Source organism: Phodopus roborovskii, unplaced genomic scaffold (assembly GCF_943737965.1).
Source record: "Phodopus roborovskii unplaced genomic scaffold, PHOROB, whole genome shotgun sequence".
Lineage (NCBI taxonomy): Eukaryota > Metazoa > Chordata > Mammalia > Rodentia > Cricetidae > Phodopus > Phodopus roborovskii.
The window spans coordinates 49,928,714-49,956,032 of NW_026126433.1; the positions used below are offsets into that span (position 1 = coordinate 49,928,714).

Here is a 27,319-nt window from a genome sequence, read left to right on the forward strand (position 1 = left end):
GATCTAACCCACACCAGTGGGGAAGAAATCAGTTAAGTAAATATAGATCAGTAATTCTAGCACTAGGATGAGGAAAAATGAACTCACGGCCAACGGAGATGGCCTCAAAATGAAAAGATGTTCTTATAGGGGATGCAGGGATTTAATCCCAGCATATATGGGAAACAGGAGGATCTGTTCTAGGTCATGCTCTGAAACCCAACCAGCCTGAGGTCAACCATAGCTACAGGAGACCTAGTGCCAAGAAATAAGTGATGCTTTTACTGGCTATCTGGAACTAACTCTGTGTACCAGACTCTGCTTGCCTCTGCCTTCAGAGTGTTGGGATTAAATGCACAACTCCTGTAACCCAGTTTAAGGATGTAGCAAAGAATAACTCCAAACTTCTGGTCCTCCTATCTCAGTATATTGAGTGCCTAATGGGATTACAAGGATGAGCCACAACACCCACTTATTTTTACTATAGCTATGTGACCTTGGCTGGCCTGGAACAGCTGGCCTTGAACGCAAGAGGTCCATCTAGCATTAACTACCAAATGCTGGGATTAAAGGTCTGTACTACCACACCTGGCTTCATCCAATATTTCTAAGCATCTATAATCTAGTTTCTGCAACACCCCACCCCCCAAATCCAATGATACTGCCAAATGGCCCTTACTGACTTCAGCATTTTAAAATAGCAAGACCAGTGGGACATTGGTGGCACATGCCTTTAATCCCAGCATCTGGGAGGCAGAGGCAGGTGGACCCCTGTGAATTTAAGGCCAGCCTGGTCTACAGAGTTCCAGGACAGCTAGGGCTGTTCCACAGAGAAACCTAGTCTGGGGGTTGAGGTGGATTTTAAGTAAACTAAGACGACCTTTAGGTTCACACGTTTTTGTTACCATTACATGTTTAATACTATATGCCTATGATTGTACTCTGGGTTTTATGAGATAAGGTTCTTCAAACATTTCCTGGCACTCTTACTTTGTTTTTCTATGACTCACAAGAGGCTGTTTTGCTGCAGTTTGTTTTTGGAAAAGACAGGGTTTTTCTGTGTAGCCTTGGCTATCCTGGACCTCAGTCTGTGGACCAGGCTGGTCTCAACTCAGATCCAACTGCCTAAGCCTCTTGAATGCTGGGATTAAAGGTATGCAACACCACTGCCTGGCTTCTCAAGGGTTATGTCTCAGATAAAAACTGATAAATCACTGGATATTAAACTTGTATCTGTAAGATTAATAATAAAGACCAAAACAGGTATAGTTTAATGTATTTTAATAGCAAACTTACAGGAACAGCACAGAAGACAGACAACATTAAAAACATGTACTTGCATGTAGGACAACTCAGTTAGAAAAGTATAGTGAATGGATGGAATCTACTGTATGATAAAAATGCTACAAACACCATTTAGTTGCCGTCAATAAGAAATTTACTTATTTTAAAAAATCCAAATGCTGGCATTGTCCAGAAAATTTTAACAGGTTTATTTATAATTGTTATAAAGTTGAACTGTTGAAAGTGTTCACTGAAACATTTTGCTTGCATTAATGCTTTACATCTTGCATTTATATTAAAAATTCACACACAAATGAAAATGGAAAAACTGCCAATACCTGATTTCTGTCCCCTATTTTTCCACTCGCAATCATATACTTAGGTACCTTTTGACCCCCATGGAAAAAATATCTAACATTCAGAACTACTGATAACAGGAAGAAGAGGAAAAAAATTTTGAGAATGAAATGTTTCCCCTCATAGTGGACTCTTAAGCACGTTCTCCGCGTATGCGGCGTGCTAGCTGGATATCTTTTGGCATAATTGTTACACGTTTGGCATGGATAGCACACAGGTTGGTATCTTCAAAAAGGCCAACCAGATAGGCCTCACTTGCCTCCTGCAAAATAAAGAAAAATTACTATTGTTTCCAACATTTATATAGTATTAAAACTCTTTAAAAACTTAACTTTTTATCACAACTTACATTTATCAAATGTTCACATGCAAAAAAGAAAAATGTATCAAAAATGCTTAAGTTCGTAATTTTTGTCCCCCCCCCCCTTTTTTTTTGTGAGACGGTTTCTCTGTGTAGCTCTGCATGTCCTGAAACTTGCTTTGTAGACCAGGCTGTCTCCCCTAGAGTGCCAGGATTAAAAGGCATGCACCACCACCGTCCAGTGTAAGTTCATAAATTTTTATAAAATCATACAAAGCACACTTCAAAGAAACCAATTCTAACATTCCCACCCTTACAAAGGGAGCTGTATGTATCCCAACACCTCTCCAATAAGCTGACACCAATATGGAAAAGAGGTCCCCCTATCGTTCGTGTGTGTGTGTGTGTGTGTGTGTGTGTGTGTGTGTGTGTGTGTGTGTGTGTGTGTGTGTATGAGTTTGTCTATTTTCTAATGCTTTAGAGTGCTGAGGGCTGAACTCAGGACCTTGCTCCTTCCTTCAGTTCTACAAAAGTACTTAAGGAAAGGTCCCAGAATACATTCTTGATTTAATTTTATTTGTGTAACCAGCTCCAAAGTACTTTCTTTCAAATAAATCCTCAACTCATAATGGCATTTTGTGCCCTCTAGAATGCTGATCCACCCCCGCCCCCATTTCACTGCAAGATTTCCCAGGGCATTTTTTGAGACAGGGCTTTTCTGTAGCTTTGGAGCCTGTCCTGCATGGATATCGCTTTGTAGATCAGGCTGGCCTCAAACTCAGATTCACCTGCCTCTGCCACCTGAGTCCCGGGATTAAAGTTGTGCACCACTACTGCCTAGCTCCCCAGGGAATTACCACCCAAAACTTGCTAGCCATATGAACCACCAACTAGCAATTGTAATGTGAGGAAGAAAGAGGAAACTAAAAGATTGGGACCCCTGTCTAACCCTCACAAATGCTGGCAATATTTGTCCCCCGGGAAAACCCCTGCAGGCTGTCCTGAGTGGCATGTATACATACACAAACAAATGGCTTCATTTTAAAAGATGTTCCTAGGTTAGGAATTGGGAGTACAATGTAGCCTAGTGGTATCCCCTTTTACCAATACTTCACACAATAAAACCAAGATTCTGCTTTACAAATATTAACAGAGGAAGTGAAGATGAATATGGTTCAATATATACACACATGGAAAACTTTTTATAAATTACTGTGTTGAAGAGAGCTTTGTGCATAAGTACCCTATCATTAAAGCTGTATACCGGGCTGCCCTTCATTCATTCATGCCTTTGTCCTTTGTGTGTGTATGGATTTGAGTGGGAAGGCATTGTGTATACACACAGAAGCCAGAGAGCAAACTCAGGAGCCACTTGTATGTGTGCATGAGGAGATGGGCATTGGGTGCCTTTGTCAGTTCTTAACACGTTGGCAAGACAGTAAGTTCCAAGGATAGACAGAGTCCCTGGGTGGCACTGAGAAGAAAGACACTGTGCCCTCTTTCTGTGTGTACTGGGGATCTGAACCCAGGTCCTCATGCTGGTATGTAAGCACTTCAGTGACTGAACCATCTTCCCAGTCTCACCTTGTTTTTTTGAGAAAGGTCCATTACAGAAATTTGGGACTATTGAACCAGGCTAGGTAGATTAGCCATTGAGCCCCTGTTCCATCACTTCAATGTTAGTATTTACAAGCACCCACCACCAGACAGCTTTTTACATGGGTGTTAGGGATTGAATTCAGACTTTCATATTTGCAAGACAAGCACTTGACCAAGCTATCTCTCCAGACCCTGTTTTCATCCTTAGTACCTCACCTCATTTCTTTAAAAATCTTGCCTCATGCAAAATTTACTATTCCTATGTCTTTAACACTCAGGGGTCTTATCTCTCAAAACTATTCCCTGAAAGAACATGTTCTTGGTAATTAAGTTATACCCCAGTTCCTTGGCATTCACATGGGACTTACTACGCATCAGTCAGCTTTTAATACCCTTCAGTTAACTTGCTAAGAGAGATCTCATTCCATGTAATGCTTTGTTTCCAAGTAGATGTTCAGGGTTAGTTTGTTTTTTATACCTAACCCTAATAAATCTCCAGCTGGGCCTACTAGTTCAGGACTACCTACTCTGGAGGATGAAGCCAGAGATCATGTGTTCAAGGCTAGCTTGGACTCTGCCTTAAAATTACTAACAAAAATCTGTTCTAGGAAGACAGGTGGCGGTGGTGCACACCTTTGGTCCCAGTACTTGGGGGAGCAGAGGCAGTTGGATGGATCTTCGAGTTCAAGGTTACAGAATGTGTTCCAGAACAGCCAGGATTCTGTTTTTATACGGAGAAACCTGGTCTCAAAAACAAAACACACAAACAAAACCAAATCTGTTCTGGGGATAAGCATGATTCCCAGCATTGCAAACCCTAAATACCCACAACTCTTCTCTGCAGCTCACTCACAACTGAAGTATTCCCAAAGCAAAGTCTTCAATATTCAGGGACTCATTCTCAGGATTTTCTACAACTGGGTTAAGAAATCTGGAAAGTGGGCAGTTGCTTGTTGTTAAACTTGACAACCTGAGTTTGATTCTTGGAAATCTACATAGTAGAAAATCAAGTTTTCCAACTAGTCCTCTGACCTTCATGTGTATACACAATTGTAAAAGTAAATAATAAAAGCAAGTGAAGTACAATATATTGGGGCCTGCTCTCAGGAGTGAGTGAGTTTATAGCAGAGACGCTAACTGAAGTTCCTCACTAAGAAACTAACTCAGCATTAGGAACAGACGCTTCTATGAAATGTAGCACAAGCTTCTAGGAAATAAACAGGTGTCATGTTTCTGGGACCATTTTGCTTCTAAGAGTTGTTCTGAAGATTACTGATTTCATAACACACATATTCCCAAATCTCCCTTGATAGCACTAAATTACAAAGAGTTCAGCAGGATGGAAACTCCTTCAATCCCAGAGGCAGGGAATCTGACTGCTAGACCAGCCAGGGTCTAAATAGTAAGACCCTGAATCTAAATGAACACTGGTCACATGAATTTATAACTTAAGGAATGCAATTTTGAAATGGTAGAAGAAAAAGCATCTTATGAACAGATACTAAGTTATAACATTCTTTGTTGTTTTTCTAGAGTGTTTCTCTGTGTAGCCCTGGCTCTTCCGGGAACTCACTTTGAAGACCAGGCTGGCCTTGAAGTCAGATTAGCCTGCCTCTGCCTCCTGAGTTAGGGCGCTGGCATTAAGGGCAGTGCACCACCACACACAGATAATTTATAACATTGAATATTTATGGCCTGACTCTTCTGCTTCAATACTGTCCACCAACAACACAAAAACATTTTAGTTCAAGGTCTCTGACACTTAGGGTAAAAGCTAAGCATCATTACATTAGTCAATTCCCAATTATCCGTAATCTCTTTCTCTACCTCTTGGAGGTACATTTATATTCCTTTTCCTTTAGTTGTACAGTCATCTGTACAACTTTCAAGTAAACGTTTTTTATTTTTATTGAGGCTAGGTTTCATTCTTGGTACATGCTGGTCTTAAATGATTTTCCTTCCTACCACAGGCTCCACAGTCCCAGGAATACAGGCACGAGCCATCACACCCGACATACATTTTTTAAAAATTAACAGTACACTGTGCCAGGACTGGTGGTACAAGCTAGCAATACAAGCTAGCCCCTCAGGAAGGTAGAGGGCAAGAGGACTGCACATTCAAGATAAGGTCTGCCTGAGATCCTGTCTTACAAATAAAGCAGTTGGCCAGGTATGGTGATGTGTGCCTCTCATCACTGCACTGCAGTCAGAGGCAAGCAGATCTGTGAGTTCAAGAACAACCAGAACTACATAGAAAGACCCTGTCTCAAAAAAACTAAAACCAACTCCCCCACATTAAAAAAAGGTTGGGGAATAAACAGTTCAGTGTAGATAGAGTGCTTACCCAAGGAGGCAGTAGACCCTAGGTTCAAGCTCTATTTAGGACTACAAAAGTATATTGTTCTAACTGTCCCACCTCCATTACTGTTGTAATCTGTTATTGTGTCTCAGTTATAAATTACTACTTAATGTACATAAAACACCACTGCCCAGGTAATAGGATTTGAAATCATCCAGTTTTAGGGATTTTTGAAATGTTGGGGGGGGGGGGGGAAGAGACATAACTATGTAATTAAAAAAAAACTTATTGTGCATATATGTGTGGGGAGTCTGCTCATACATACATGTATATCACATCTATGCAGTCACGCCAGTGCCTAAGGCCAAAGAGATTAGATCCCGTGGAACTGCAGTTACAGGTGGCTGTGAGCTGCCTGACATAGATGGGAAGGAAATAAAGGAAAAGAGCAGTGCTTTTTAGCCACTGAGGCATCTCTTGGTGCCTAAACTCTGTTTAAGACAGAGTTTCTCTGTGTAGCTTTGGAGCATGTCCTGGAACGTGCGTTGTAGACCAGACTGATCTGCCTGCCTTCTCCTCCAATTTCTAGAATTAAAGGCCTACACCACCATACCTAGCTGTCTTTAAAAAAAAAAAAAAACAAAAAAACAGGATCACAATATGTATTATTCCAGGCTAGTCTTCAACTAGCTATGTAACCCATATTAATGTTGACTAATAAGTGTTGGCATTACAGACCAGCAAGCTCCATCACGCCCAGCTTAAAATTGTGTAATTCTAAAGACAAAAATAGAGTAATTTGGTTTTAAGAGACTAGGTCTCACTGTGTAGCCTAGGCTGGCCTTTGCCTCAGGCTCTCTTATAAAGGTTGAGTCATGACAGATTATAAAGTACTGTTTGGAATCCTTCCTCATCTGCTTCTATATCCCACTTCTACTAGCAAATGCAAATGATTATCTTTTTTGTGTTGTGGTGCAGTACAAGGGCCTCACATGTACAAGCAAATGGCAGGACTAGGCAGCATCTCTAACACTTTTGGAGGCATAACCTTACAACTAATCTGTGTACGTACACACACACACACACAGGATGGGGTGGGGGGAAGACCACCATAGTTTAGTTATCTTACAAAGGGTCTCACTGTATGTAGTTCTGGCTGACTTGGAACTCAAGAGACCCAACTGCCTCTATCTCCCTGAGTGATGGATGAAAGGCCAACACCAGCAAGATCTCTCTTTCAGCACTGGAGATGTGACTACTTAAGAGAGCTTGCTGGGCAGTGGTGACCACATTTATCCCAGCCCTCAGGAGGCAATGGCAGGTAAATCTGACTGAGTTCAAGGCCAGGCTGACCTGCTGAGTGAGTTCCAGGACAAACTAGTTAGTTAGAGATACCCTGTGTGGGGTGGTGGCAGTGTTTGCCTAGTATGCACAAGGCTCTGGATTTGACCCTAAGCACCACATAAAGCAGGCATGGGGGAGCATGTCTATAATCCCAGGTTTTGGGTGGTGTTGGAGAATCAGGAGTTCAAGGACACCCTAAACTACACAGCTGGCTAGCAGTGTGGAATAAAAACAAAGAAAAAAACCACTCACTCATTTTGCCCAAAAAATCATCATACTCACTGGTAACTTAACTGATTAATAGTGATAAGGTACATTTACACATGAATGACTTGAAAAAAACAAACAAAAAACCAAGAGTTCTCCCACCAAAATGTTTATCTCCTTTTTAGAATTCTTAGTAATTGTGATTTGCTCAGGGATTTATAAGCAGCTATTAAAATGAAAAATAAAATTTTAAGGAACAGCACGGGAAGATTTTGGTAGCTGAAATTTCAGTCATTTCAATCCCTGAATTTAATGGATGCCTATTCCTGGAATTCACCAATAAAATGAAGCTTAGCCTAACCATAGAAACAGCTCGACCAATTATATGTCAGAGTGGAATCCACCTATCAAATCTTTCTCATCCACAAAGCAAAAGCTAGGAGGACAGCAACAGCAACCTTGAACTCCTCCAATGGTGATGTGCAGTAGTGCCCAGCAACATGCATTTTTTTTTTACCTACCCCATGTTTTCTGTGTTGTTAGTTTTACCATATTCTGTTACAAGGTTAATCATACTATCCTATGTATTTGTCAAGTATTTTTTCGTTAATTTTATTTTCATCTTGTCAGTATTTTATACACAACTGTCTTAAGAACACTCTTCCCAACATTAGACCTAAGATTAAATTCACATTATGCTTTCTATTTAATTGAACTATACAGTTCTCTTTCAAACCACAAGTGTTCAAGTCCATGTTCCTTCAGACCCACTTTTAACATGTAACTCTCAAATAATGCCTATTCTATTTAGACATTAAACTACATCCTAACTTGCATCTTTGCAGCCAAAAAGACATTTATCACTACTGACTTAAAGTGGCTATGAACAGAATTCTAGTTCTCTCTCCTATAGCACCCATAAACCAAGCCAGAAGGAAGTATTGTTTTTAATGCAATGTTAGAAAAATAATTAAGCCAGACAGTGGTGGTGCTCACCTTTAATCCCAGCACTTGCGAGGCAGAGGAAAGCAGATCTCAGTGCTTTTGAGACCAGCCTGGTCTAAAATCCTGCCCCCCAAAAACCAAAATAAATAGCATTAAGCTTTAGAGTCAAATTAGGATTTAAATTTATATGTGCAATACCTTGAACCATTTTTAAGTTTTTCAAAACAGGTTTTCTATGTGTAGTCCTGGCTGTTCTGGAACTCTGGCTTTGCCTCCCAAGGGCTGGAATTAAAGGCCACCATTACCCAGCTTACCTTGAACCAGTTTATCTTCAAATTTCATCCAGAATGAATCAACTACCTCATAGACACATAAGAAAGTGCAATTGCTCTTGACACATATCATGAACAAAAACAAGGGTCTTCCCTTGTCTATTTACCTGCAAAGCACCGATAGCTGCACTCTGGAAGCGCAGATCTGTTTTGAAGTCCTGAGCAATTTCTCGCACCAGACGCTGGAAGGGGAGCTTGCGAATCAGAAGTTCAGTGGATTTCTGATAGCGTCTGATTTCACGGAGTGCCACAGTACCAGGCCTTCAAAGTTAACATTAAAGATTTTGTTACTAAATCCACATACGACAAAGAAAGTAGTCAGCTTTAAAGAAATGCAATTATTCAAAAAATGAACCTCTCAACTATTTTTTGAGCACCAAATTTCACAGATCAGTTTTATGACCTGAATATTCAATTCTGATAAGAGAAAGATCACTTTTAAAATAAAAAACATAAAATGGCAGTTTATCAAAACCCTATATTCATTTTTTATCTGCACACCCCCTCCCAATCTGAGCTGAGAATCACCCAACTTTAAGCTGAGTGGGTATTGAATGCGAACACCAGAACTCAGGAAGCAGAGGCAGGAGGCTTAATACTAGCCTGATCAACATAATGAGTTCCAGACAAGCCCAGGTTAGAGTGAACCCCACCTTAAAAACAAACAAACACTTCCCCCCCCCACAACAAGATTTGGCAGCATATTTGCTATTAGGGTGGCAATAAAGATGGCTTAGACTCTGAGTTTAAGCATGATTTTCCATTGCCCCCCCCATATGTGCCTTAGGTTTTAAAGTTCTAAAAGACTCACCAACATTATGATTAAATTTGAAAACTTGATTTCATATTGTTTCTCTCATATGGAAAATTTCTAAAATTAAGTGATTGTCTATAATTATTTTTCAACTTGGAAAGCTTTATTGAGAGAGAAGGGGGTAGGAAAGGGAAGGGAGAGAGTGGGTAAAGGGAAAGACACTACAATTTTTTAAACCCTAAATCTGACTTATTTCAACTCTATGAGCTGTTAACTGTAAAATCTGTCTATCCAAATCTGGGCAACTTGTGCCCTCTAATGGCAGATGTCCTTAACAACAGTGCTTACATCAAAATAAACTGAGGTAGCAAAGGAAGGAAAAACCCTCCAATATGGTCAATGGAGTATTTACTGGTCTCCCAAAGGTATTACTTTACATGTGAGGACGGTCAACCTAAAAATATGTATATATACACATACACATATATACATACACACACACAATTATAAATATTATCATTTATATGTAATATATGCATCTATATACATACATGGAACTATTTCATAGTTAAATGTTAATATGTCCTATTACCAGTTGAGAACTGGGTCCCTTTAGACTTTGGATCAGATTACAACTTCAAAATGCTATCAATAAAGCATGACACCAAGTTACAGGTATTCATAAACCAACATATACACATATGTATTTTCAAGCATCAGTAAACATTAAAAAGGAAACCATCCTTCCCTCAAAAGCGAAAAGTACGATGTTTTCCATCTTCCTGTTAAATTACATGGACATACTGTTTAGACACTGTCCTATTCCTCCCCTTTTATAAATACCTGTAACGATGAGGTTTCTTCACCCCTCCAGTAGAGGGCGCACTCTTGCGAGCGGCTTTTGTAGCCAGTTGTTTCCTGGGTGCTTTACCACCGGTGGATTTACGGGCAGTCTGCTTTGTACGAGCCATGATATAAGCACCTCCTTACTTACCTACCAATATTAAAAAAAAAAAAAAATATTCAACTAAAACATACATATTTTCCTGCCAGAAGCCCTCCCCCCCAAAAAAAACCTGGAAACTAATCAGTATAGAGGAGAAAAAGGGCTGTTATATAATTAGAGAGGGCGCAGGTTAGGGCTACTTCCCAAATACGACTTAAAACTGGAAAATTGTCAGCATTAATACTCATAATGCCAATTCCAAGCGACAAACGGCCAAAACCTGAGAGACCACCCCAATAGATTTTAATTCAATTCCTTTAATTAAAGTAGAAATTAGAAACGCCTGCAAACATTCGATCACAAACAAGTCAAATGAAATAAGCCACAAACCACAGAAAGGTCGAGTCAAATTACAGCCAAAAAAAAATTTTTTTTAAGGAAAAAAAAAAAAAAGGTTTTAGCGCCCCCTCCCCGTTCGCGCCCCCCGCCTCGCGCTCGGCAGTTGGATTGCTTTAAATATCTGTAAACATTCTTGAGATTTGTATCTTTTACGGTTATGTTGACAAAAAGGCGTCTCGACAGACAAGAACAACAGCTATTGCCAGTGAGCATTCCACAAAGCCCGTCCTCCCGGGCTTCGCTATGGAAGCCGACTGCCCCGCACCCAGGCTTAATTAGCGCTCGACACCGGCCGCCCGGCCCACCCCAGCACCACATAAACTTTTGATTCTACCTCCCCCGGGTCCCTGGGAACCGGGTACCCGACCTGCTCGTCTCGTCCCCGCAAGCGACTCGGCACCCCAAGACCAGCACAAAATGGAAACAATTGCAAAACGTATCCGATTCCCTTCCAAAGAGACAAACAGCAAATCGTTCGAAAATACCCCATCCCCTGCCACGTGCCGCTCCCCAAAATGCAAAAGTTCTTTTTTTGTTATTCTGAATTTCATATGCATCAAGTTTCCTTTTCTCCAAAAAAGGCAAAAAAATGTTCTTAAAATTTTTTCTTCCTTCCATTTTAAAATGGGGAAGAGAGAAACGGGGGGAAGAAAAATATGGTCGGTGACCAGAGAAGAGAGACAAGATGGTGAAGCTCAGCCACAACTGTGGGGAGGCAGCAAAAAGCGAGTTAGCCCGGGGTGGGAAGCGGCGGCGATTTTACCCATTTCGCGCCCGAAAAACTGCGGCCCGGGACCCGCAGGCGGCAGTTGAGGGGCTCGCGCGGGACATGGTAAAGGTCTGGGGTCCCGGGAAGGGGCTGCGGGCGGGATTTCACCGAAGAAAGAGGAGCCCGCGGCGCGGGAGGGCGAGCAGGCTCGGCACCGCGGCGGTGCCGCCGCTGGGCTGAGGCGGAGACGGGGGAGCCGCCGCCGCCGCCGCCGCCCGAGGGAGAGGGAAACTCGCTCGCCATCTCCGTTTCTGCGCCAAAAAGTTTGCGGGTCGAGCCCGAGGGACTGTGGGTGCCCTCCGCGGCCGGCTACGAGGCCAATGGCGATCGGGGCCGGGCTCCGGGGAAGCGGGCGGACGGAGAAACTTACCCCCCTTCTCCTTCGGCTGGAGCTCGGCAAGCGAGAGGCGGCGCTGGCGTTAGAGAGCGGCGGCGGCGCGGCGACGGCTGCGAACACAATTGAAAGATGGCTGACACCGAGGCTATCCCCCACACACGCCGCCCCGCCCCGCGCCGCGCGCCAGCCAATCACACACAATGGAGGGAAGGCTCGGCCCCGCCCAGGGGCCCCGCGCGCCCCGCCTCGCCCCTCCCCCCGCGCGCCCGTTCGCTGGCGCGCGCTCGCTCCTCCCCCGCGCGCCGCCCGCCCATTCCTCCCGCCGCCTCTCGCGGTGTGTACAAACACAAAAGACACGCCGAGGGGCCGCGGGGCCCGCTGAGACGCCGGCCGCCCCGGCCCGGCCCCTGCCCGCACTCGCTCCCCGCCGAGTGCAAACGCCACAGTGAGCCCCCGAAGCCCGGCTTTGGGGTGCGGAGGGGCAAACGGGGGATGGGAGGGCGGCGCAGGCCGCGGACCAGCGCCCGGCCCGTGGGGGGAGGGGCGCCACCCCCGCGCGCGCCCCCGAGGCGCCCGGCCCGCGTGGGGGCGGGGAGGAGGCCGCGGCCCGGCGGTCGCCGCGCCCCAGTTGAAAACGCGCCCAAGCAGGAAGCTGGCAAGTGGAAGCTCGAGAGTCCCGTGCCCACTTTCGGGCCGCGCGGCGCCGCGCCGCGGGGCAGGGGCGGGGGACCCGCGGTTCCCTTCCCGCTTTCGCTCCCCGCCAAGAGCGGCCACGTCCGGAGGGTCGGGCCAAGTCGCCTGAGGACAAGTTGGTCGCGGCGGACTCTAGCCCGGGAGAGGCGGGGCAGCCAGGTGCAGCCTGCAAGGCAGTGCGGAGACTGCCAGCGCTTCGCCGGTGGCGGCTTCGGGGCCGAGCTCGGGGCAGGGCTCACCCTCTCCTGGGCCGCGGTTCTTGTTGCAAGATGGCTGTGTTTTGTAAGCCTCTGAAACAATGTGCAACACAGCTGTAGCTGCCTAGGGCCAGGCTGCCAGTCCAGCTGGAGTGGGCCTTTCAACCGCATCATCCTTGGAGGATTGCTGTAGAAAGAAATGAGTGACATAGTAGTTTAATGTTGTCAGCTATAAGAGGCTGAAAACGGCAGGTATTAAGAAAAAGCTGCTGTGAGGCTTGCTGTGTTTCCCGCTTTCCAACACTGCTCGGTAGCTTGGGCAACCCTGCATAGCTCAAGTTCTTATTAGCTGACCCACAAACATGTGAACCACCCCCCAGATGGTATCGAACAGGCTTTCGGTAGAAGGGCCAGGAAGAAGATCCCATAGGGTTATGAAGGAGATAAATTTCTTAGGTGACCTCTCAAAGCAGGTCTGAAACAGATGTGTCAGATGGGAGAAAAGATACTTATTCGTCCAAGGTCACTTAAGTGAGGAACAAACCCTGGACAAACAACAAAAATCCAGGCCTCCTGTTTTCATTACTATTTAATGAGTGTTAAGTGTTGATGTAATGAACACATGGCAATCTGCGATACTATCCTAAAAGCACATATGCAGAAAAAGCTTACACTGAGCTGCCAGTAAAGAAGTCCTATAATTTGAGCCAAGAAGCATTTTTTTTCTTCTGCTTGTTTTTTTGTTTTGTTTTCAGAAAACTAAAATATTTGTTGCTGGGTTTATCCAAGAAGGCTGTTACCACGTATCAATTGAATCAGTCTTCAAGAAATGTTAATGTGTCACAGATAAGTACTCTCTTTGTATGATTGCTAGGTTTTCCCATGCTTTATTCCTGACTTTAAGCAATTTTTTTGTTTGTTTTGTTTTTTGAGAAAGGGTTTCTCCCGTAGTTTTGTGTCCTGGAACTCACTCTGTAGACCAGACTGGACTTGAACTCACAGAGATCTGCCTGCCTCTGCCTCCCAAGTAGTGTGCCGCCACCACCAGGCCAAGCCAATATTTCTAAGGGATTGAAGGACTGTTCAGTGAACTACTTCATGTAGATGGTGGGTTATCTGAAGGTGGCTATCTGTAACATGGAAGTAGTAATATTTGTGTGAAGATGGTCCACAGGCTCTTTCTGGGAACATGACTCGTTATCCTTAGTAACTTCAGAAAGTTTTTCAAATTTGCCATGTATGTATGGCATCCTAGCTTTGGTCAGTATGGTTTTGGAGAGCTGGGAATGTTGGAGTGGACAGTCCTGCCCTGGTTGAGTCTCTCCCTCATCTCTTGCTGTCTCTCTGTCTCTCTCCTCTCTGCATTGCCTTGCACAGGGAAGCTGCACTTGACCAGGGGATAGGATGTCTTGGGTCCTCAACAGTGGCTCAAGGCTATAGCTAAGATGGAGAGTTAATAGAGGGCAGCCCTTTTCTTTTGACGAAAACTAGCCTTTTGTTGTTCTTTTACAGGGTCTCCTGTAGCTCTAGGCTTAGCTAGGAACTGACATGTAGGTCAGCACTGTGGCTCACAGAGATCTATCTGCCTCCTAAATGCTGGGATTAAAGCTATAGGTCACCACACCCAGCTCCAGAATCCACTTCTAGAGACCAGTTATGGCTTCAACATTTGGAGTTTATAATAGCAGGAGGGAGGGGAGCAAAAGCTTTAAGTTAAAATATTTCCCATAGTTAATATTTGCCTATAAATGAAATGACAGGTGAATTGCCAAAGGTAGGTGTGATGGTGCATGCCTGTAATCCCAGCAATCCAGAATCAGATACAGGAGGATTGCTGGGAGTTTAAGGCTAGCCTGGTCTACACAGGGAGTTCCAACTTAGCCAACACTACATAGGGAGACTATGGGAAATACAAAACAAAGAGAATAAATTACTATTCATTCTCCTTTGCTGTTTACCAGGCACAAAGCATACTGTTGGGTGGAGAATGTTTCTGGACACTTAACCACCCTTGTCTTTGTTGATGATTTAAGTCTATCATTTGTTTATTTGCTTATTGTCTGTTTCCTGCTAGAAAGAATATAAACTCTAGAATAGAAATCTTTTTGCTTTTTTCTTTTACTGGTAAAGCAGTTACACTTAACATGATGGTATGGTTTGCAGCCCCTTTTGTGCTGGCTGGAACTGTTAGGAAATCTCACCCACTTCCATGGGAGTTGTCATACACAGAAGTAGATGAAATGATAAAATTAACTCTCATGTATCCATTTCCTTACTTATTTTTTGAGACATGGTTTCTCTGTGTAGCTTTGTAGCCTGTACTGGAACTCACTTTGTAGACCAGGCTGGCCTAGAACTCACAGAGATGTGCCTGCCTCTGCCTCCCCAGTGCTGGAATTAAAGGCATGCACCACCACCCCGCTCCCTTGTACCCATTTTATTGACTCATGACTAATTGTTCCATTTGTACTGTTCCTGTTTGGTCAGATTCTCCCTATGTGGCTCGATCTGGTCTTGAACTCATGATTCTCTGCCTCAGTCTCTCTGGCATGTACCACCACACCCAGTTCTGATGAACCTTTTGGGTATGATAACCTATAGATTCTCCCTGTACTTTCACTTTGCTGAAAAATGTGGATCATTTGTCCTGTGGCCCCAGATCCTCACTTTCTTCAAAACTCCCTTTGTCTTGCCAAAATAGTAGTCATCTGTATGAGTAGTCCTCTGCCTCTGCTTCCGGTGAACTTTCTGTTTGAGACAGGGTCTCATGTGGCCAGGCAACTTCGATGATCCTCCTGTCTCCACGTCCCAAGTGCTGTGAAATGTGCCAGCTTACCTGGTGTGTATGGTGCCAGGAGTCAAACACAGTTAAACAATAGTGTTTGTTTGTGCTAACAGCACTCTACCAACTGAGCAACATCCTCAGCTCTGTCTTCCCTTTCTTCCCTTAGCAAATGGGACCTTGGCATGGGATGGGATTTAATGCTAAGACCGAGTTTGATTCCCAACAAAACATTTTTTAAGTGTATACTAAATACAGGTAAACTATTTTTTGAGATAGGGTTTCATGTAGCCCAGGCTGGCCTGAAACTATTTACTTAGCTAAGGATGCTTTGTCTTTTTTTTTTTTGTGGTGGTTTGTTTTTGGAGTCAGGATTTCTCCACAAAGCCCAGGTTGTCCTGGAACTCCCTCTATAGAGCAGGCTGGCCTCCAACTCAGAGATCCACCTGCTTCTGTCTCCTGAGTGTTGGGATTTTAGCCACCTGGCTCAAGTATTCCTTCTTATCCAATAATCAGACTAATTGTCCAAGTTCAAGAAAAGCAGTGGTTTAACTCAGTGGGAGAACACACAAGTTCTGAATTCTATCCCAGAACTGCTGAGAAATAGAGTAAAAGGGAAAGGCAGAAGGAAGGAAGGGAAGGAGGAAGGAAGGGGAAAAGAGCAAAATGAAGCAGGTTCCACAAGTGCTAATTGTTCTTGTGGAGAAGGGGGGAATTATGTTTTCTTTGGTTGACTTGAGAATGAAACCAGAGATCAGCAGCCATAGAAACAAGAACTTGGGTTACCTGGGACCTCAAAAGCACCTGGCATTATTTTCTTTAATATTCCAGGAAATTGTGTCCTCGTTTTTCCAGCATCAAAACAGGAAATGAGGGCTGCAGAGATGGGTCAGTGGTTAAGAGCTTTTTCTGCTTCTCCAGAGGAACTGGGTTCAGTTCCTGGTACCTACATCAGGTAGCTCACAACTTTGTGATTCCAGCTTTTAAGGATTCAGTTCCCTCTTCTGCCTCTGCAAGACACCTACCTGCACACAGTTGTGTACACACACACAATAGACCAAGAAAAGAAAGTCTCAAAGAGAAATGTGCTTTGTAATTCCAATACTCAAGAGCCTGAAGCAAATGATCAGGGGTTTGAAGGCAGGCGCCCTATGAAGTGGCACAAACATGTAACTTGAGCATTTAGGAGGTAGGAGCCAGCCTGGGCTACATGAAGTCCTGTCTCAAGTTATCCACCACCAAGAAAGTTAAGAGGACAAGGCAGGTCTGGTGGCCCAGATTTATTATCCCAGCTACTCAGGACGACCAAATAGTTCAAGGCTGGCCTGAGTTTAAACTATCTCAAAACAACAGAACAAAACCCTGAATCAGGGACTGGGGACCAGCTCAGTGGGTTAAAGTGCTGGCCAGCAAGCATGAGGGCCTGAGTTCAGACCCCAGGCATCTCATAAAAGCCAGGCACAGCAGAAAAATTCTAAACCGGGAGAAAAGGGAAGCAGGTCCCTGGAGCTCACTGACCAGGGAGCCTAATTTAATTGGTGAGCTCTGGGCTCAGTGAGGGACTGTCTCAAAAGATAAGGTGGAGAGCAATTGTGGAAGACTGCTGGCTTTGACCTCTGCCCTCGATACTCACCCCATGCATAGGAGCACATGTTTATCATGCACATGCATACAGAAGAATGCCTGAAAACACATATGTTGGCTCACAGACTCTATATGTACTATTAAGAATGCTTCCTTTCCTCCTCCCATTTTTTCTGACAGAGTCTTGCTCTGTTGACCAGGCTGGTTTAGAACTCAAGATCTTCCTGCCTCAGGCTCCAAAATGCTAGTATTATAGGCATGTGCCACCACAGCTGGCTCTTTCCAAGCTTTGATTAAAGTTGATTCAATATTTTTTACCTGATAAGAATTTGTGAATATTTGAAAAAATGTTCAGCTTTGCCAGGTGGTGGTGGCACATACCTTTAATCCCAGCACTCAGGAGGCAGAGACAAGCAGATCTCAGTGAGTTCAAGGCCAGCTTGATCTACAGAGTGAGTTCCATGACAGGATCCAAAGCTTCACAGGGAAACCCTGTCTAGAAAAACCAAAGCTAAAATTTCAGTTTCTTTAGTCATCAGAGAAATGCAAATTAAAACTGTTTTGAAGGCTGGTGAGATGGTTCAATGGGTAAAAGCACTTGCTTGTACAAGGACCTGAATTTTATCCCCAAGAGAGAACCAGCTCCCAGAGGTGGTCCTCTGACCTCCACATGCATGCTGTGCTTTATTCTCTGCATTCTCAATCAGGCAAGCATGTGGGAAAAAAATTGAGCTCTCTTTTGGAATTGTCTTGGGCATGGATTTTTTGACTCTCATTCTGTAGAGTTTTCTAGGTTGGGAGAGTAGGGAACCATTTTCACAGATCATCTTAAGCTGCTTATATGAAGAGTCAGGGAAATCTATAGATGCTATGTATATTTAGGAGATAAAAGAAAAAAGGCAACTATAAGAAGAGAGGAAGAGGTCTAAATGAGGGGCCTAGAGAGGATAATAGGGTATTTATGTCATGAAAGCAGAAGGGGAACTATCTCAGGGGAAGAAGGGGGCCGGTAAGAGAGGAAATAGGGACAAGAGGCAGTGGACTTGAATTAAAAACAAACGTGTGTGTGAGTGTGTGGGGACTTGAATTAAAAACAAATGTGTGAGTGTGTGTGTGTGTGTGTGTGTGTGTGTGAATGTAGGAGAGAGCACATATAAATGAGACTCATATGTTAGCCAATTTTGTTAATTGGTCAGTTTTTCTAGTATGTTACATAAATATAGTAAAGGATTTTACAGGCTGGGTATGGTGGTGCACACCTTTAATCTCAGTGCTCAGGAGACAGAGGCAAGCAGATCTCTATTGAGTTGGAAGTCAGCCTGGTCTACACAGGCTAACTAGAGCTATAATCCAAACTAAAACATAATCATATCTTTGTGCGTGCATGCGTGTGTGTATGTATAGGTGTACATGGAGGGCAGAGGTCAACATCCAGTATCTTCCTCAATTGCTCTCTGCCTTATTTATTCTTTGAGACAGGGTTTTTCTGTGTATCTTTGGCTGTCCTGGAACTTACTTTGTAGACCAGGCTGGCCTTGAACTCACACCTGAGTGCTGGGATTAAAGGTATGTGCCACTAACACCCAAAGCTTTGCTTCTTTAAAAAAAAAAAAAAAAAAAAAAAAAAAAAGCCAACTGAAGTTGAAGTTGGTGTGATGGTACAGGTCTGTAATTCTAGCATTCTGGAGTGGTGGGGGTAGGGTGTAAAGAGGGGAGATTATCTCCAGCTCAAGAGTAGCCTGAGATACATACTGTGTTCCAAGCTAGCTTAGGCTATGGGAAAGACTACCACCACAGAAGGAAAAGAACCTCAGCAATTTAAACATCACCCATTCTTAATTTGTCCACTTCAATTCAGCATCTGTTTTCCTGTGTATTATCCGATGGAAAGGGGGATTGATAATAGCATGAATTCTCTCAAGCTGCTTTGGTTGTTGATGGTGAGTGACAGAGGCAAGCACTCTTATCAACTGGACCGTGTCCCCAGCAGTGGAGCTGTAGCTCCATGGCAGAGCCCTTACTGAACATGAACAAGGTCCTCAGTTCTGTCTTTAGTACCACAGAAGTAAAAAACAAAAACCCCCAGCAGAAGCCACTAAGACCTTAGAGATGAGCAGAGAGGTGAAGCTGCAGGACCCTGAAGCAACTCAGAAAGCTGAAAGAGCCTTTCTTCCTGTCCCACCCGCTCCCTCGGGGCTTCATCAGTTGACTGTTTCCTGCTCTTTGAATTTAATAACCCGAGATGGCCAGCTGTGTCCCCAAAACACCCCCTGCTAGCGCCTCCCCTTCATCTGGGCTGGTGTCTGGGGCACCTGAGGAAAAAGCTAGAGAGACTGCCCTCACCCAGTCTACTTTCCTGAAGTAGATTCTTGGCTTTGTTCTTACCTCCTGTAATTCCTGACAAACACTGAGTGTCTGAAAGGAGCTCTTTCTGCTTTCTCCAAGAAAGTGGCAACTGTGCCACAACCCCCTTGTTTCCTACCTGGCTGTGTGCTTGCACTTGCTTCCCTTACTGCCTGCTGCCTACCTCTCTCTCCTCAGCAGCCTCTCTCTTGGGTGGCAAGGAAACCTGTAAAGCAGGGCCCAGAAAGGCATCTGCTGCCAAGTCTGACTACCTCAGTCCCATCCCTGAGACTCACATGATGGAAGGGGAGAATCAATTCCTGAAAGTTGTCTATGGTGAGTGTGTACCCACCCGAGTACCCCCTTAAATAAATAAAAGTAAAAATATCACTTTAAAAAGGCAAAGCAATAGTAAAGATGGGACACATTGCAAGAGAGCACGGACTTCTGTCTGCTCCTTTAATCTTCTAACAGCTATGAAACAGATCCTATGATTATCACTCCCACTTTGCAGGTGAGAATACTGAGGCACAGAGACAAAGTTACTTGTCCAAAGTCACAGAAGAATGATAATAAGGATTCAGACTAGTCAGGCTGGCTCCAGACTTGGCATCTTGAACCTCTCATTATTTTCATGATAATAAAACCCAGCAATGCATAGCAGCCTGCACAAAGAGAGCAGAGGAATTTTATCCTTCAGAAAAGGACATGCTGTCTTTCCAGAAGAACGACTGCAGATGTCATAATTGTAGAGCCCAGCACAGATCACTACTTCCCCGTTCACTGGGAACATGGAGGGTATCAGGTGTGACTTCTGCCAATCTCTCTCACACAGACATCTCCAAGAGCCAGTCCCTGCTTGCTTCAGTCTCAGAGATCTGGGTGTCGCCTCACATTGGCTCTCAATCTGGTTCCCTTCTGATTTTTGGATGATATATGTATCTTAGTTTCAATTGCCATAATCAAATAATGGAGGCTGCATATTTGTAAAGAAAAGAGGTTTGCTGAGTGGTGGCATCAACACCTTTGATCCCATCCCTCAGAGGGCAGAGGCAGGTGGATGGATCTCTGAGTTCAAGGCTAACCTGGTATGCAGAGCCAAGTGCCAAGGCAGCCAGGGCTACAGAGAAACCCTATCTTGAAATATCCCTGCACCCAATAAAAATAAAGGTGTTTTTTGATGTTTTGTTTAGTTTGCACAGTTTTAGAGATCCTAGGTTATATGACACATCTGCTTAGCTCTGGTGAGGATTATGATGGAGAGTATCCATGTCAGGAGCTTCTAGCAGAGACAGGTCATGTGATAAGAAATAGAAGATCCAGGCCAGCTTTAGCTTTTTAGGTATCCATCATTTTATAGTGCTGCATATGGAACCTAGGCCTTGCTCATGCTAAGCAAGTGCTTATGTCTTTTGTATTAGTTATTTATATTTGCTACAATAAAATACCTGACAAGGGAGTTGCTTTTTTAGCTCACAGTTTCAGAGGGCTCAGGCCATCCTGGTGGAGAAGGCATTGTAGATAAAGTCAGCTTATACCCATTCTGACATCCAGAATGCAGAGAAAAGAGCTATCAGGAAGAAAGGAGCCAGAGTGAGATACAGTCCAAAGGACACATCCCCTGTGACATACTTCCTCCAGCTAAGCCCACCTCTTACCTTCCTCCCTGAGTGTATGTGAAGCAGATGCGTCTTGAATGCAGCCATGTCAAGGACTGAAATGCCTCAGACCCATGGGAATGGCAAAACCCCTCTCTGGTCCAAGTATAGATGTTTAACCAAGTATAGACATTTAACCAAAACCAGTGTGTGCAGAAACTACAAATCACAGCTTGCTCTTCAGGGGATGTTTACAGCCTGAGGCTGCTCCCCTATAGAGAATTCCTACTGAGGATAATTAGCCCATCTCCTTCAGTTGTATGCAGTACCCTGCCTCCTTGTTCAGATACATAAAATAAAGGCACTGACATTCTGGGCTGCTGGTGCGACTCCATCAGAGCACACAGCTCACCTGATCCCAGCTTTTCTATATCACTCCAGTTAGGTCAGTCTCTAAGCTGTGCAGGTCACGGCATTTCACTGTTCCTTAATACTATTTTATGATGAGCACACCAAGGGATTAATCCATTCATCAGGTTGGAGCCCTCAGGATCTGTCTCTGGGGACAGCCTCACCAGCACAGCCTGTGTGTACTTTACTAATTGCCAAGGCATTTTTCAGTCCAATCAAGCTGACAGTCATGATTAGCCACCATACCTTTGTAAATAAAAGCAATGCAGTAATGTATAAACATTGCAGTAGCACAAAGGTGATAAGAAAAGATGGAGTGCTGAAGTTACTTTGCTAGGTTGGAAGCTATAGGACAAGAGAGTGAGAGTATGTGTGTTGGCTTTCTATGCTATGTAATGAATTTCCACAAATGTAGTGTTTTAAAGCAGCAGCCATTTACAACTTCACAGCCACTGAGTTGGAGATCTAACCATGGGGTTGACCTGACCATTCATCACCAGGCTGTCAGCCAGCTGTCAAGGCCTGCCTAGGAAGGGCTCTGCTTCCAGACTCAGGCTCATCTAAGAGTTTCAGTAGAGGGGCTGTCCAGATCAGACTGGCCAGTGGCTATGTCTGTGAGAGACCATCTTGATTGATGATTGGTGTGAAGGGCCAGCCTAGTGTGAGCAGTACCATCCTTTGGCAGGTGGGCCTTCGCTATATAGGAAAGCTGAGTTGTACATGGGCTAGTGAGTAGCAATCCTCTGTGGGTTCTGCCTCCAGGTTGTTACCCTGAGTTCCTGCCTTGACTTATCTTAATGATGGATTGTGACCTAGAAACGTAAGCTAGATGAACCCTTTCCTCCCCATGTTGCTTTTTTGTCAGCCTCTAACACCCACCGGGTCCTAGAGACCCATGGTTGTGTTAGTTCTACTTATAGTCTACTTCCTGCCTATATTTCCTGCCTACACTTCTAGACCACACTTCCGGTCTCCTTGAGCCACACCCAGGGTTGTCATAGGAGTAAATGAAGCTTAGGGTTTAGAGGCTTAGAATGCCTCGGAGCTGTCAGCACTGAGGTAATAATGGTGAGGCCTTCTCTACTATACTGTCCTCTCTCCCTTCGGTTGTTAGAGGACATGGTTGAATAAATCTCATGGAAGTTGCTTCCAGATATATGAGTGGGCCTAAGAGGGATCGAAACCCCTTTCCAACTGCTGAGAGCTGTGGGAGAAAGCACAGTGGTGTGTAAGGCGCCTGGGTGCATCCTCTTCATCAGAATTGGATACAGTACGGGTTCTGGCTCTAGCTTGTGCCTGGGAATGACTAAGATGAGAAGAGCTCTGGGCAGCCACACTAGTCAACACAAACCCCAGCCTCCGCAGTCCTCGGGGGCTGATGAGCCCTGCCCAGGAGAGTTGGCTTTGTTTGGATCCTCATGAGTAAGCTGTGTTTGGGCGTGGCTGGCTTTAGTCACTAACTACATCAGCTCAAAGGGCTCCAATCTTAGACCTATGCTGTATTTCTCCTATGTGAAAGGGAGTGCACATTCCTCTTCAGAGAACTATGGATGGATGCCATGATCTCTGGGCAAATGTGGAGACCCAGTGCTCCTAATACATGATTGTGTCCTGGATTCCTGTTCAGGCCCCAAGATGCTGCTGTTAATATACAGGGAGCCTGTTTCCCACACCAACCCTTCTCCCCACGATGGAAGGAGTGATTCTGTCCAGTCACCTACAGAGCCTATGGGCATCTGTGATATGGCCTCTTGTACAGTCTGCCTCTTGTACAACAGCTGGGCTCTGTAAATCTGCCTCTTGCTCCACTTTCAACTCTGGGCTAGATAAACACTACCAAAGGGACCAAAGGGAATGAGCGTTATCCAGGGAACACACTCACAGGGCCTCACACCCACAGTGTGTTGCTTGGGTTCCCAAAAGAGGTGTGTTGCAAATAAAAGGTGGTGTCTTGTTTCAAACTACATGGAGGTAATGATAATGGGGGGATGGGGAGCCCAAATGATATTCTGTGGATTCCCCACTTAGGAAAGCACATACATCTTGGCAGATGGTGTTCTGGCTGGTGGTAATCTCCCCATCTAACCTACTCTCCCAGTCCTTGCAAGCCAGCCTCCTGTAAGTCACCAGTGTAGGTGGGGCTTTATCTCCTGGGAACTGCTCCCAAAGACCTGGCATTCCATTTCAGAATTTGTATGTAAGGCATGTTCCAAGACCAAGAGCTTCTTTGGGGAAACAATTATACTTCACTGTGTGTTCCAGATCACACATGGACTTGTGGTTTAGCTTGTAAGCCCTAACATTGTTGGTCAAACATTAAATATGTGGAATTTAATTATATGGTATTTGTCCACTTGTTTATTGTAACATTGCTACCCTGGAGCTTAGGAGGCAGGTATCAGAAGTGCTTTACATAGAGCCCACTTCTCATTCTCAGATTTGGTATTGGCAAAGGTATTAAATACATATGCCAATTAGGAAGTGAAAATCCAGTCATTACTCAGAGAATAAATATTTCAACACACTGTCTCAAGCTATAATTAAAGGCAGGGAGCTTTGTTACTGGGAGAACAAAAAAACAGAGAGGCAGACAACTATATTTGGAATTGTTCTTATCTTCAATGTAATCTACTAACAGTTTATCAGTCTAAATAAAATACCATCAATTGACACACCAGAGAAATGGTTTACAGAAGAAACACAGAAGGGGATGAGAACAAGAGAAAAGGATACTTTTGCCAGAAAAATGATTAAAGGAAAAAATGAAATAATTAAAACCCACAGCTTTTGTAGCACATGTTAAAAGGTAGTATATTTTAGTTTGCCCTGTTTACTTTTCATTTTTTTATGTCTCCCAACAAAAATGATTATTTTAAGAGTAGGATATACACAAATGTGTGTACACTAATGAAATTCATTACATGCATCAAAGATTCTATTATTTTTACACATGACAAATCAAATGCAACAGGCTACATGTGTGTATGTATGTGTATATATATATATATATACATATATATATATAGTATGTGTGTAAGTATAGATATACATGTGTATATGTGAGAGCATACATATATGTATATATATATACATATATGTGTGTATATATGTATATATATATATATATATGTCTTTGTATATATATACACACACATACATAGTCATCCTTCTATATCCATGAGGGATTTGTTGTTGTATCCATTGGAATACCAGAATCTGTATGTGACCCAGCAAGCCCCTTCTGCAAAACAATGTAATATTTGCATATAACCTACTCATATCTTCTGCGTGCTTGAGATATTTCTAGATTAATGTGACTATCAAATATAGTAAATATAATGCAGATGTTGGTTGTTATGACAGGAAAATATATACTAATTATACATGTGGTATGAACCTGTAATCTCAACACTTGAGAGGCAGCAGCAGGAGGATCACAATGAGTTTGAAGGTGTCTGGGCTACAGAGTGAGACTGCTTTTAAAAACAGAAGGAAGGAGGGAAGGAAGGAAGGAATGTGTTTAAATAATGTCAAAACAAAGCTGCAGGATAGAAAAAAGACAAATGAAATCCCCAATCCCCAGCCTCCCCCCCCCCCCCGAAAATGTTTCTCTGTGTAGCCCTGGCTGTCCTAGAACTCACTCTGTAGACCAGGCTGGCTTCAGACTCAGAGAGGTTCACCTGCCTCTGTCTCCTGAGTGCTGGGATTAAAGGTGTGTGCCGATGCTGCCATCACCACTCTGCTTCTTTTATAATCTTACCTTCACTCTTTCACTATGGCTGGGTGGCTGATCCCTTCTTTTCTCGATCCTTGATCTCTTTTTTTGTCCTTTTCTTCCCAGATTTCTCCTATTTATTCTGTCTGCCAGCCCTGCCTATCCTTTCTCCTGCCTTGCTATTGGCCATTCAGCTCTTTGTTAGACCAATCAGGCATCCCCCCCCCCCAAATCAGGTGTTTGCTTTTTGTTGTTGTTGTTGTTGTTTTTGAAACAGGGTTTCCCTGTATTACTTTGGAGCCTGTTACCGGCAAAGTAACACAGCTTCACAGAGTTAAACAAATGCAGCATAAAAGAATGCAACACATCTTTGCATCATTAAACAGACATTCCACAGCATAAATGAATGTAACACATTGTAAAATAATATTCCATAATGATGTCCTCTTCGGCTTCGTCGGACACTATGCATACTTGGTACACAGACATGCAAGCAAAAACTCACATACATAAATTTAGAAGAAGGAGGAAGAATATGAAGAGAGTCTAGGGATATATGTAGATGAGTTGGTGGAGTACTAGCATTCGAGAAGCTCTGGGCTCCGTTCCTAATAATACATAAAATCAGGCCCAGTGCATGCCTGTAAACCAGCAGCACTCGGGAGGGAAAGGCAAGAAGGGAAAAGTTAAACTTTACAGGAGACCGTCCCAGAAAGAAAAAACAAACAAACAAAACCCCACATCAGTTTAAGGGCTTCATGATGGTTAGCTAGCTGTTGTATGTGACATGTGCCTTTAATCCTAGCTTTCTGGAGTCAGAGGAAGACAGATTTCTGAATTTGAGGACAGCCTGATCTACATTGTAACTTCCAGGCCAGCCAGAGTTACATGGAATAAAAAAAGCTACATAATGGAATATGTAGGAGTAAATTAGAATAATTTATAATGTTCTAGCAACAAGTCAAGAGCTGGGTGTGTTAAAATCGCTGGCTACAATCGCAGCAAGGAAGAGTGTTGTAAAATCTTAAGTGTTAAACTTGAGATTAGCGTGGTCAAAGGTTTATTGTTCTGTCTGTTTTTATATGTTTAAATTTTTCACATGATAAAAACTTAAACTGAATTCCAATAGTTGGTGTGTTTGGTTTTGTTTGTTTGTTGTGTTTTGCCATTTAGAGCATGAACTGAATGGAGAGAAAGCTTTACTGTGTTTGGGCTAACCTGCTGCAAAGACTGTTCCTTAAACCTGAGCTGGCAGCCTGGTGGTGCATGCCTTTAATCCCAGCACTGGGGAGGCACAGGCAAGCGGATATTTGAGTTGGAGGCCAGCCTGGTCTATAGTGTGAATTCCAGGACAGCCAGAGCTACACAGAGAAACCCTTTCTCGGAAGAAAGAAAGGAAGGGAGGGGGCAGGGAGGGAGGGAGGAAGAAGAGAGAGAGGGAAAGAGAGAGGGGAGAGGCGGGGAGAGGGAGGAAGAAGGAGGGAGAGGGAGAGAGAAGGAGAGAACTTGGCTCTGGGTTATGAGAATGATTGAGATCACTCTGTGGTGCTGACAACCAAATCTGAGTTCTCTGCAGGAACAACAAGTCCTCTTAGCTGCTAAGCAGTCTTTCCAGGCCTTGTTTGTTTGCTTTGGCTTTTTTCAAGATTTATTTTTATTTCATGTGTATGGATGTTTTGCCAGCATGTAAGTATTTGCACTACATATGTTCCTAGTGCCTGAGCAGGTCAGAGAAGGGTGTCAGTCTCCCTGGAACTGGAGTTACAGTTGTGAGCTGCTATGTAGATACTGGGAATTGAACCTGGGTCCTCTGAAAGAGCAACCAGTGCTCTTAACTACTAAGCCATATCTCCAGCCCTGTTTTCGGCTTTTTTTGAGACAGCATTTTTTTACTCTACAGACCAGGTTAGTCTATAACTCAGAGAACTGCCTGCCTCTGCCACTCAAGTGATGGGATTAAAGGAATGTACCACCATGCCTGGCTCTTTTTTTAAGTTTTAATTTTAAAACAAAGTCTCGTATAGCCCCAAATGCCTGGCCTTGAATTTCTTTATTTTTTTTTATAAGATTTTGTTTATTTACTATTTGTACAGTGTTCACCTGCACACCATAAGAGGACACCAGATCTCATTACAGATGGTTGT

General features: G+C 43.8%; 2 protein-coding genes across 2 annotated transcripts in view; one reads left to right on the forward strand and one right to left on the reverse strand.

Moving 5' to 3' along the window:
* Positions 1-27,319, forward strand: part of Lin9 (lin-9 DREAM MuvB core complex component) — a 215,063-nt gene that overhangs the window by 144,819 nt on the left and 42,925 nt on the right. The window lies entirely within an intron of this gene.
* Positions 1,449-12,053, reverse strand: LOC127223699 (histone H3.3A). The gene is made up of 4 exons (XM_051186444.1): positions 11,886-12,053; positions 10,245-10,395; positions 8,755-8,908; positions 1,449-1,882 (listed from the first exon to the last, which is right to left on the reverse strand). The coding sequence occupies exons 2-4, from the start codon at positions 10,370-10,372 to the stop codon at positions 1,754-1,756; spliced, it is 411 nt and encodes a 136-aa protein (XP_051042401.1). The 5' UTR covers positions 10,373-10,395; positions 11,886-12,053; the 3' UTR covers positions 1,449-1,753.

What these genes read in the sequence shown, in the direction of transcription:
- LOC127223699 (XM_051186444.1), bottom strand. Translation starts at nt 10,372, where the DNA reads ATGGCTCGTACAAAGCAGACTGCCCGTAAATCCACCGGTGGTAAAGCA. An exon ending in AAGAAACCTCATCGTTACAG is followed by an intron (nt 8,909 to 10,244) that starts GTATTTATAAAA and finishes TTAACTTTGAAG; the next exon opens with GCCTGGTACTGTGGCACTCC. An exon ending in CAGCTATCGGTGCTTTGCAG is followed by an intron (nt 1,883 to 8,754) that starts GTAAATAGACAA and finishes TTTATTTTGCAG; the next exon opens with GAGGCAAGTGAGGCCTATCT.